At 50.5% G+C, this 12040-nt stretch overlaps 1 protein-coding gene across 1 annotated transcript; it reads left to right on the forward strand.

Moving 5' to 3' along the window:
• The first annotated feature begins 5466 nt into the window (after positions 1–5466).
• PRKAB1 (protein kinase AMP-activated non-catalytic subunit beta 1) lies at positions 5467–10469 on the forward strand. Its single transcript, XM_072351023.1, has 8 exons — positions 5467–5644; positions 5749–5914; positions 6217–6383; positions 6851–6944; positions 7492–7606; positions 8110–8243; positions 8736–8804; positions 8889–10469. Exons 2-8 carry the CDS (start codon positions 5759–5761, stop codon positions 8964–8966), a joined length of 813 nt encoding a protein of 270 aa, XP_072207124.1. The 5' UTR covers positions 5467–5644; positions 5749–5758; the 3' UTR covers positions 8967–10469.
• The last annotated feature ends 1571 nt before the right edge of the window (positions 10470–12040 follow it).

Here is a 12040-nt window from a genome sequence, read left to right on the forward strand (position 1 = left end):
CTATTGATTGGTATAAAAATAAAAGCTTTATATTAAACCACTTAATGTGACAGATATGGGAAAATGCAGCAATTCCTCTAAAGTCCTTTAGTGCTCCTGTGTCATAGGTAATCTTATTTTTGCTTTACTGATACAATGATATCATTTCTCTTCATTTATTTATGCTTGCATATGCTTCCAGCCATGCTTGAGAAATGCAGCTGAACACAAATCCTCCTCCTCCCCTCTGGTGCTGGAAACAAACGTGCTCCTTGTCCAACCAAATCACTGTATTGTGGGTTTCATGGACCCAGACAAAGTGAGGTAAAAGGCATCTTAATCCGGTTTGAAGAAGAGGAAATAACACCTCACTACATCAAGACTTTGGGTGCCAACAGTAGCTGTGCAAGGCAAAGTGCTGTTGTCTGGCTGAGAAATTAATGTCTTCTTTATCTTTTGAGAGCCACGCCAACAGATTTCAGTAACTACGACAGGCATGGCAGATTACGTGTCCTGCACCTCCATTTGCCTGGATTTGACCTGTTATTACCATGCACTGCACCTGCCAAGGCTGATGGAGAAGAAAAGGGGTGTCTCGAGCATGTTGTGATTTCTGCTGTTGTGTGTGTGTGTATGGGGAGGGCAGGGGGGTTGGAAAGCAATAAGATGTATTAGAGTCTTCATTTCACACGGCTGCTCCAGGCTTCCAGGTTTTTTTCTGCACTCTTCCTGCATGCTGCAGGCATCGCTTATTGCCCAGAGTCCAACTCTCTTTTCCTTCCTGCATGTATTACAGGCAGAGACAGATGGAAACTCGAAATTGCTGGCCTCAGCTCCTGGATCAGATTAGCATCTTTTGCTTCTTCCAGGGCAGCTGCGTTCTGCAAAACAGCAGTGTGCATGTATCTTGATACGTAACCTTAGAGCAAGGCTTCTAAATATACGAGGAGTTTCTTCGCTGCTGTCTGAAGGGGGTCAGCCAGACGTTCAGCCAGCATGTGGTGTGGGTTTCATCACACTGCACAGCAAAGAAAACATCAAGAGGACAATGTGGAATTCTTTGGGTGCCTCCCTGCAGGCACACCTTGAACATCAGCGTTGGTTCCTCAGTTGGTGTGGTTGCAACCACGGCCTGTGAGCATTGTGGCTCACAAGTCCAGAATCTGTTGCTTTTGTGCCTGTATCTATGTGTATGTGCACACAGGATGAGCTGTGCTTTACCTCTCAGCCTGCATGCAGAGCCCATGTCGAAATGAGCCTGGATACATCTGCTGGGCCAGTGGGCACACATCTCCCTCTAGGCTCATTTCCTTACCTGGACACTGGCTTTGTTAGTATTTAAGATGGATTCTGTTCCTAATTTGCATCAGTAGGGAAGAGACCGTGCCACCTTCTGAGCTAGCCTTTATTTTGTATGCACTGTGTGAACGTGTGTGCACAAGAGGATGCATTTGAGTGCTGGATTCCCCAAAACTAGTGAGATTTAAATGAAAGGAAGTCACTGATCGGCATGGGACTAAGTTGGTAAGCCACGTCCTGCTGTGTGCAGGGCAGCCTGCATGTCTGCAGCCCTTCCAAGTCGATAAGGCAGTACACAGGCAGGTCACTGAAGGTACACAGCGCTGTGCTGGAGGAGAGATGCTGAGCAGGGATGCAGAGCTCTGCCTACAAGTGGTTTTCATGCTCACTCACCGTTTTCCACCTCCCAAACACAACGGCATGTTCTGCATGCACCACGACGGCACGCCTGCCTTGAAATGTGAGCGAGCCTTTAAGGAGGCGGCCCAACTTGACTTCCTCTGCAGCCTGGCCAAATGGGCTATATTCAGTAGTGACCTGAATGGAGGAGGATGGTAGGAGAGGGATTGCTCAAGCAATCTAAAGCTGGAGGAACAAACCCAGGAGGCCAAGGTAGAACAGGAGGTTATAGGAATTTAATGGGGAGGTTTCTGCAGTTTATGTTTTTCCTCTCTTGAGCTCCAGGATAAACCCTGCTGCTGCTCCCAGCTGACTCACTTGTCTCTGTGGCACAGAAGCTGCAAGGAGCACTTGCTCGTCTATCCTTTATAATGTGATCTGTGTCATGTCTGAATTTGATCTGCTGGCTCATGACTGAGGATGGCTCTTCTGTTTCTATCATATCTATCTACAGGGCTGAGTCAGCTTCCACTTAGCTCGCAGCTACTTCTCTTTGGCCAGATAAGCTGGTGTCATGTCAGACACCAACGGATACATCAGGACTTTAAAATGCACAGTCCAAGATATTTGGCCACTACACTTTATTTTTCAACACATTTCAGGCAAGAGAAGGGGGAGCTCCAATGAAATTAAGGGATGCACACCAGAGCAGGCTGTAGGGTGGTGCTGAGCCATGGCAGCCACGTCTACATGCATCTCAACCAAAGTTCGGTCCCTTTGGATTTCAACCAACTCCAGGAGAGCATCCAAACAGCTCAAATGGGATTTTGACCTGCAGCACTGGCGGTTGTAGCATCCCTTCCTTGGGTTAGCTGATGAAGGATGGGAAGGGGGAGCTGTCGAGGGTGGGCCGACTCAATGGTCACTTGACTTCTCAGCATTCACTTGACTCCTCCATTTCAACTGTAGTTGTGATTTATCGTGCAATTTCCGTGATCCTTTCCATGTTAATGTGGGTAGTTAACCCAAGCTGGGTCCGGAATAAACCCAGAACAAGAATAAAGCTGAGTGCTGCATTCGTTTTTGACTAAAAGGTTTTGCAATAGTGGCACAACACAGCATCGCTTCCCTTTGGCTGATGGTTGGGAATCTGGAAAGTCACACTTTGAGAGGCAAGGTGGGGATTTCTGCCTCATTATTTCATCTAATTCTTCTTGGTCATTTGAGGTGAAGGAAATGTGGAAGACTGGATGGAAGAATGCTGAACCATCTTCCTTTCTAACCTTCCATCTGTTACGGCCTCATCTGGCAATAAGAGCAGGAAGGTTAGGAAAGGCATGTGAAGGGAAGGGAGTTTGTAGTCCTCCTTTAGAATGTGGAGACAGGCCCTGGGAGAGGCAGGGGGAAGTTTGTGTGCCTCTTAGATTGCAGAGCATGGAAGGAGGCAAAAAAAAAAGCCATCACAGATTTGTCTCCTATGAAAGGGAGGAGTGAAACTGCAGAGCTCCAGAGATTCAGTGGGTGGGTGAGCTCTGCCAGGCCATCGTGGCATGTCCCACATCTCCTTTAGGAACAGCTGTGAGCGAGCCAGACTCTTCTTCAGGCTGATAGGAGGAAATGATACCGCAGTGCATGTGATGACCACGCATCTGCATCCACTGCCTCCATCCTGTCCAAGGCCAGGAGCTCCCAAAGGCTTTGGAGCGATGCTGTGTGGGGAGCAACCATTCTGTCTTTATACCAAAGCTTTACATTGAGAGAAGCTTGGACTATCCTTATCCAACAGCCCCGTGGGCTATCAGCAGCCCTTATTCTGCAGTGCGTTATCAGTCTGTGGTTTTTGTATATAACAAAACCATCGTAAAGCAGACAAGGTGAGCCCTAAAGTAGAGATGCTGCTGCTTGCAGCGCATCTGGCTCTGCAGGCTCTCACAGTAGCTCAGCAACCGGCAAGACAAGGCACTGTGTACCTCCAACCTGCCCTGTGTGTGCATTGGTGGCAGGGGACACAAAGCCATCGGGTCTGCAGGCAAAGAACATGAGAGCGCTAACCTGCGTTAAGTGTCAAAACAACAACAGCTGCATTCTACAGCAGCATAAGGGCACTGTGGGAGCTGGGGAAGCTCTAACAACCCCTGTGATGGGTGATCCGTGCTCAGGGCACTCTGCCCATGGAAGACAAACGAGCAGCAGCTGCTCCTCCGGGCACGCAGCAGGAGCCAACAGCGGGAATCTGCCCATCCCAGCACAATTCCGCCTCCACGTCACGGCGTGACACAAGGACCCGCTTTGATCCGACAGAGAAAGAGCCCTTCTGGCCGCATGGCAGCTCATTGCAAAGGGAAGCACGGCCCGAGCTGCAGCCTGCACGACAGTACGGCCATCAGAGCGAGGAGGAAGCAGCAGGAGAGCCGGGGCGACGGGAGACAGCGCGACTGGATGAGAGAAGCGCTCCAGTTTCCAGCTGCGCTTCGCCCATCGCAGCCATAGCAGCCATAGAAGCCATAGCAGCCATAGCAGCCCATAGCAGCCATAGCAGCCCATTGCAGCCATAGCAGCCATAGCAGCCATAGCAGCCATAGAAGCCATAACAGCCATAGCAGCCATAGCAGCCCATAGCAGCCCATAGCAGCCCATAGCAGCCATAGCAGCCATAACAGCCCATAGCAGCCCATAGCAGCCCATAGCAGCCCATAGCAGCCCATAGCAGCCATAGCAGCCCATAGAAGCCATAGCAGCCCATAGCAGCCATAGCAGCCCATAGAAGCCATAGCAGCCATAGCAGCCCATAGCAGCCATAGCAGCCCATAGAAGCCCATAGCAGCCATAGCAGCCCATAGCAGCCCATAGCAGCCATAGCAGCCATAGCAGCCATAGCAGCCATAGCAGCCATAACAACCATAGCAGCCCATAGCAGCCATAACAACCATAGCAGCCCATAGCAGCCCATAACAGCCATAGCAGCCCATAGCAGCCCATAGCAGCCATAGCAGCCCATAGCAGCCCATAGCAGCCCATAGCAGCCATAGCAGCCATAGCAGCCATAGCAGCCCATAGCAGCCATAGCAGCCCATAGCAGCCATAGCAGCCCATAGCAGCCATAGCAGCCATAGCAGCCATAGCAGCCCATAGCAGCCATAGCAGCCCATAGCAGCCCATAGCAGCCATAGCAGCCCATAGAAGCCATAGCAGCCATAGCAGCCCATAGCAGCCATAGCAGCCCATAGAAGCCCATAGCAGCCATAGCAGCCCATAGCAGCCCATAGCAGCCATAGCAGCCATAGCAGCCATAGCAGCCATAGCAGCCATAACAACCATAGCAGCCCATAGCAGCCATAACAACCATAGCAGCCCATAGCAGCCCATAACAGCCATAGCAGCCCATAGCAGCCCATAGCAGCCATAGCAGCCCATAGCAGCCCATAGCAGCCCATAGCAGCCATAGCAGCCATAGCAGCCCATAGCAGCCATAGCAGCCCATAGCAGCCATAGCAGCCCATAGCAGCCATAGCAGCCATAGCAGCCATAGCAGCCCATAGCAGCCATAGCAGCCCATAGCAGCCATGGCCTCCCCCGGCCGCACAGCCGCTCCCATCACAGCCGGAACGCATTTCCGGCGTGGGGCGGCGCTCCCTCGTTTATCATCCCCGAGTAAATCCGGAACCACTTGCAGTGCCCAGCGGGGGGGAGCAGACGCAGGAGCCGGCAGGGAGCGGCTCGGTCTGCCCGCCGCAGCGGTTCAGCATCCATAAATCAAGCAGGGGGCGGCGGTACCGGCCCGGAGCGGGGCAGCCCCGAGCGGCCGCCATGGGGGAACCCGAGCTGCGGGGCCGGCTGCTGCCCGGGGCGGCCATGCGGGGCACGCGGAAGCGGAAGGGGCGGGCGGCCCCGAAGGGCTCCGTATCGCTGCGGGTTACGAGCGGCCGCTGACGGTCGTTTGCATCGCCGGTCGGTGCCGAGGGCAGCTGAGCTGCCGCGTGTCGTTCTGCTCCGAGTGTGATGCGATTCTCAGCTGCTCGGACGTTGGGTAAGCGGCGTTCCGTGGTGTTGGGCTCAGAGCTCGGGATGGTGCCGATTTCTTTGCTTGGCGGCTGTGTGATACACTCGTTAAACTGGATTCTGCTCTTTTAGGCCCTTAGAAATGGGGAACACGAGCAGCGAGCTGGAGCGCCATGGGCACAAAGCAGCGCGGGCTGATGGGGCGGGAGGAGCCGGCGGCTCCAAGGAGGGGGACAGACCCAAGATCTTAATGGACAGCCCCGAAGATGCGGACCTGTTCCATTCGGAGGAGATGAAGGTAAGGCTGCCTTCAAACGGGGCCGCTGGTGTCTGTCTCCTTGACTATTCCTCCCTACTAATACCAGTGTGTTTTGAAAGCTCCCGTGAGCTGAAACCATTTCTTGTTTTACGTTGCCATCCATTCTTTCTATAGATTCGGAAGGCTTTAGCAGCTTTGCAGGATACTTGCCACTGAACGGCACCTAGAAGGGCCGCTGCCTCATCATGCCTTGCCAATTTGCACCTAAGCACAGAATTAAATGCAAGCCGTCTAAGGTTGCAAAGAGGGAACTTGTATTGATCAGGATGTTGTGCTCGTAGGCGCCGTTGGATAAAGAAGAGTTCCTCGCTTGGCAACAGGACCTGGAAGTGAGCGACAAAACCCCCACTCAAGCTCGACCGACAGTCTTTCGCTGGACCGGAGGAGGGAAAGAAGTGTATTTATCTGGGTCCTTCAACAACTGGAGTAAAATCCCTTTGACGAGGAGGTAATAGGCTTCTGCAGGTCGGTGGTGTTCCCCGTGGACTGGGAATGCAGTGAGGAAAAAGTGCTTGTGTTTGGGAATAGCATATGCTGAAGTGTCAGAGCTCACTGTGCTCCTTACTTGAGAAGTGAAGAGACACAGTGGCATCAATGCCCTGCCTGAGTTTGTATGGGAACTGTTGGATCAGGGCCTGAAGCACTGATGGAGCACCTGGGGAAAGGACCCCGTCAGCCCTGGCAGCACAGGTGAAGGCAGTTCAGCTGTGTGATAGGAAGGGCTGGAGCCTGGCTGTGCCTCTCTTAGACCTCATTGAAGGGCTGACTGCCACTGGGGGAGGGTCTCTGATTGCACTGTTAAAGTTTTTGCATGCTAAGGTGGTTCTGTGTTCTGTGTTACGATGTGTATCACAGTGTGTAGATGGATTCACTTCTCCAAGTGTTTCAGGGGTGACTGTTTGTCTTCATTTCCAGTCACAACAACTTTGTGGCGATCCTGGACCTGCCAGAAGGAGAGCACCAGTACAAGTTCTTTGTGGATGGGCAGTGGACACACGATCCTTCAGAGGTAATATTGTCATTGCACTGTATTTCTTCCTTGAGGTGTGTGAAGAGGAGAAGCTGGTTGATTTCTGTACCAGCAGATGGTTTTTGTTTATTAACAATAGAAACAGATGAGGCTGGTGAGAGACATAGTGATCCCTGCGGGTGATGCCCTCAGACTGACAGCCCTGAGGACAGGAGGCTGTGTAACAAATGGGTGTTAAGATCTGTTGGGTCTTCATTATAAAGAGATTTGTCAGCTTTTCTTCTCTGGTACCAAACTGTCTTATAAAGCACTACGGCACTGCTGACAGCCCACATCTCCCTGTGCTATACTTGCTGTCTGTGCCCAACTCACGTGGACTTAGCGAGCTCAATTGACAAGAGTCCCTCCCCAGCCCCAAATACTGCACCAGCCCCTTAACTGAACAATAACTGCAATGGTTACCTCATTCCCCACCCGGTACCAGCCTGTTCTTAAAGCAAAGTATCTCATTTGTGCTGGTTGTTTAGTTTTGAGAATCCTAATAGTCTGCAAGCATTTTTATTTTGCCTTCTGTATCTTTTCCCAGCCTGTTGTAACCAGCCAGTTGGGGACTGTCAACAACATCATCCAGGTGAAGAAAACTGACTTTGAAGTGTTTGATGCTTTGATGGTGGACTCCCAGAAGTGTTCGGACATGTCTGGTATGAGCTTGTTATAACTGTCATCTTCCTTTATGTCTGCAGTTAGAGCTCCACATCATTGAGCTCCCTTTGTGTCAGGCTCTCAAGCACCACAAATGCACAGAGGAAGAAAGTGGAAGTGTCTCTGTACCCCTTTCACATGTGTATACAGTGCGTTTGGTCCTTCCCTCGCAGGTAACACTGTGGCACAGTGTTTGATATGAAGTGTTTGCTGCAGAAGTGCCTGTCAGGGAGGGCAGCAAAGGTCTGGAGTGTGGTGAGCACTCAGCCTTCCAGACCTGCATGGCTAGTGTGAAGGCAGGCAGACTTTGGGTATCTTAAATCACTTATTGGGCGGTGACTGATCCTTCAGTATTGCATCAGCTGCTGCAGCTCAGGTACTTGGAGGCCATGCGTTTCTTTTGGCCTCTTGTTCCTGGATATGAGAATTCACTTGGAGTACTGGAAAACGCCGGTATAAAGAGCAGGTGTTCTTATAGGCTATTTCATTATCTCTCTGGCAGAGCTGTCAAGCTCACCTCCAGGACCGTACCACCAGGAGCCCTATGTCTGTAAGGCAGAGGAGCGCTTTAAATCTCCACCCATTCTTCCCCCACACCTGCTGCAGGTCATCCTGAACAAGGACACGGGCATTTCTGTGAGTACATCAGCCTGTTTGCTGAATAAGGGCCGTGATGTTGTGAGTGGATGTGGGGAAATTGGGGATGCAGACAGGAAGCACTCAGGGAAGAGCCTTAGAATAGTTGCCACGTTGTTAAAGCCCCTATTTGACACAGGGAATTTCATGGATCCAGATGGATCCACATGAATCAACTTCACTCTTCTTCAAAACTGAAAAGAGCCGGATTGCTGTTTTACAGCCAGAACCCCCCATCTTTGAACATTTAAAAGGTCAGAAGCGCATCAGAAGGAACTGAGATCTGTTCCACAGTGGCAGTGAGTGAGGAGTTTCAATGCTGGAGGACTCTTGGTTTGTTTTGGAACGCTGTGTTTGCTGGTGGGTCGTGTGTACGAAGCGGCACGGTGTGTGTGAGCGTGCAGATGGTGTTTATCACCCGTGAGCTCTGAGAAGTAAACTGTGAGTTCTGTTGTTTTCACACTGTCTCTCATCCTCTTTTTTTTTCCCCAGTGTGATCCTGCTTTGCTTCCTGAACCCAACCATGTCATGCTGAACCACCTTTACGCCCTTTCTATCAAGGTGAGGGGCCAGGGCACATGCTTCACACTTGCAGCTTTCAGATAACAGTGTCGTAATGCTCACTTGTTTTCCCATCTCCTGTAGGATGGAGTGATGGTGCTCAGTGCTACGCATCGTTACAAGAAGAAATACGTGACTACCTTGCTATACAAGCCAATATGAACGTCACAGTAGTCACCAAGTGTTCTGGGCCAGTGCAGTCTCAGAAGAAAACTCTTCTCTTAACCAAATGTATTCCTCCTCTGTGCTGTAGCAAACGAACTCTTGACTTCATGTTGTTTCTTAGACTTCAGGGTCTCCTACATTTGCCTTATTTTCCCGATCTCACCGTGGATGTTGTTGGAAATGGCAGCTCCATGTCAGCTATGCTGATGGCAGATGTGGCGGTGCCCGTGGGCAGCTCGGTTTCAAAAACAAGCACCAATTCAATAAGGCTGAAAAACGTGGGGGCAGCAAAATGGATTAAGGACCTTCAGTGAGATGAATGGGAAGAAATGAGCCAGCCCAAAGTCTAGGAAGTTGAGGATTCTTGTGGAATCCGATCTGAGCTCAGCATTCAGCAAGAGCAAGTCTGGTACAACTGCTCCGTCACTCACGTGCATCAAAGCCACAGTTACTTCAGTAGCAAGTTCCAAACTTGCAGGGCTGAAATAAGTGTGAATAGCGATGATTATTTTGTAGCAGCCGTTCTGGGCTAAACCATCCACAATCATTTTCATTTTACGGTAGATTGGGGCGCTCTGTTTCTACTGTGAACAGCCCCGTAGTTTTTCTCTTCATGAGAACTGAGTTACAACCTTTTCCCCTGTGGAATTTCTGGTAAAGACGATTGTTTTTTTAACGGCTGGGTTGTTCTGTCAGTCTCAGCTGCGTCTTGCAGTAATCTGCTTTTTGCAACCAAATTCCCTTGCTGTCACCGATGACTTTGTCACGCTGGGTGAGGTGGCTGAAAGGACAGCAGTAGATTCAATGTAGGCTCTTGTTCTTAGTAACAGCCTCCATCAGCCACTTCAGAGGTGACTGTAAGTTTGCTGTAGCCCAGTGGCCAAACTTGACTGCTGGTCAAGTCCAGCTAGAGCTGGGCTCCTGCACCAGGCTGCAGCGTTGACTGCAGGTGGGAAATCCCTGGTGCTTCCAAAGCCAGGCCTGTGGCCACCTCTGCACATTTTAGTCTGTATTTTCTAGGTAAGTGAATACAGCAATGCCAGGTTGCCTGTATGTATCTACATGTACTTGCAGCCTGCTTTATCCCAAAATACATGCAACGTTAATGTAAAACTTCCTGGGGGAAGCAGCTTGGGAGGTGACCTGCTAGGTCTGTTCCTCTTGGTGTTTGGTGCCTGAGAGCACCAGTGCCTGTGCCAATGGTAACCAGCCCCTCTCCTACAGTGGGGAAGAGCGCATTGAACAAATCAGTAAGGAGTTACGTGGGGACTAAAGCAGCCAGCACTCAGTGGAAGGAGCTGCAGCAGGGGATGGCTCTGCTCACTAGCCCGTCTCCATGTGATGTTCCGAGTAGCTCAGCAGATCTGGGTGTAGTGCAATGGTTTTCTTTGAAAACTCTTCGTTCTGTACTGCAGATATTATTTGGTATTCGGAAATATGGAATTGCTTTTGTTTTCAGCCTCATTAGAAACAAATAAAACATTTTGAAGGAAGCGGTTGACTTGTGTTGCTGTCCCTCCCAGTCTCTTGGCAGCCTACGCTTCCTCGAGTTCTCCTTTGTTTTAAGCCAGAAGTGGCTTTTAGGCCTTGGTGAATTGGGTGAGCTTTTTCACCCATCATTGCAGCTTAGTCACTAAGCTGAAGGGCAACTGATCACGTATTTGGAAGGCAAAGTTTACAGGAAGAAGAGTCCAATTAATTACTTATCGATCACAAGCCCCGGTGATCAGGTAAGGGGGTTGTGGTTATTTCTTCCACGTGCTTCTCTATGGCAGCGTGTGAGGGTTTGTTTCTATTTGCCTTGGTGCAGTGCTGTCAGCTATCCATGTGGAAGCACTTTGGTGGGTTACAGTGACTGCAGCCCTTCTTTGTCTTCCTGCCCTCGAGAGCTCTCACTCAGCTGCAGTGTGGAAGAGCTGTTGTGCTGCAGCAGCGTGATGGGGGTTCTCGTGCCACGCTCTGCTGTCAGCGTGCTAAATGTGGACACGGTGTTTGATCAGAAGTGTTTATTGTACTGAAAGAATATAGGAGCGGCTTAGAAGTAACTTAGTTCTTTGTCTTGCCAGAAGAAATAAGGCAAGGACTGAAGAGCTCTGAGAGGTGGAGAATAGAAAAGAAAGGTGGAAGTAGGCAGGACTTGAAAGTGTTTATAGATGTGGCCTTGTGGGTTTTTTTCCCCAGTTAATACAGGTGTGACTCCCTGCAGGCTTTTCATCAGCAATGAGATGATGGAGCCACAGGCCAGAGCCAAACATTTACAGGAAGCTGCTTTTGTTTGTTAGATTTGCAGACTGTAGCCATCTCTCAGAAGGCAAAGAGCATTTGGTACATGGTGTGTGCCTGCCAGTGCACCATTAACTCCTGCAGACACCCACGGAATCCTCTGCTTGTGCCCTTAAGAAATCATGGAGAGGGGCTGGATGTGAAAGCCTGGCACACCACACCGAGGGCTCAGAGTTCTGTGATCACCTCCACCTTTCTTTGCTTGTTGTGGGTAAGTGAGCACAACTGCTATGGGGGGCTGGGGACATGGCAGCCACAGCCTTCCTCCAGGTGAGCCGGGTACCCCTCAGTGCCCACATGGCTCTTATCAGCAACAGCAACTGTGGGCTCAGGCCCTGGCTGGGCTGCGCTGACAGAAGAGCCAAGTGGGTTTGGTTTGGTTTCTCCTCAGAAAGGAGAAGTTGTTGCTCTTATTATTTTTGCCAAGTTGTCTCCTGCCTGACAGGTGAATGAATTAGATTAATTGCACTGCAGTCCCTTCTTGTAACGGGGATGAATCAAATCCCTCCAAAAGCTGAAGCTGGGTTTATTAGCTCGCTCACTCACTCGCATCCCCCACCCACTCCTCACAGTCTGTGCTGTTGTGTTTATCCTTGGCTGTTGCTAAGAGAGCTGTTTGCTTCTTTATTATTAAGAGCCTTTTGTTACGCTCAGGAGTAAGCCTTGTGTTCATAAACAAGGAGAGCTCCTGTCCCCCACCCCCCCCACCCCTAAGGCTGAGCACTCACGTGGTGGTCGAGCTGAAGTGTTTTGTGCAGGGTTCTTGATAATCAAAAGGCTCGATAAGG

Source organism: Excalfactoria chinensis, chromosome 16 (genome assembly GCF_039878825.1).
Source record: "Excalfactoria chinensis isolate bCotChi1 chromosome 16, bCotChi1.hap2, whole genome shotgun sequence".
Lineage (NCBI taxonomy): Eukaryota > Metazoa > Chordata > Aves > Galliformes > Phasianidae > Excalfactoria > Excalfactoria chinensis.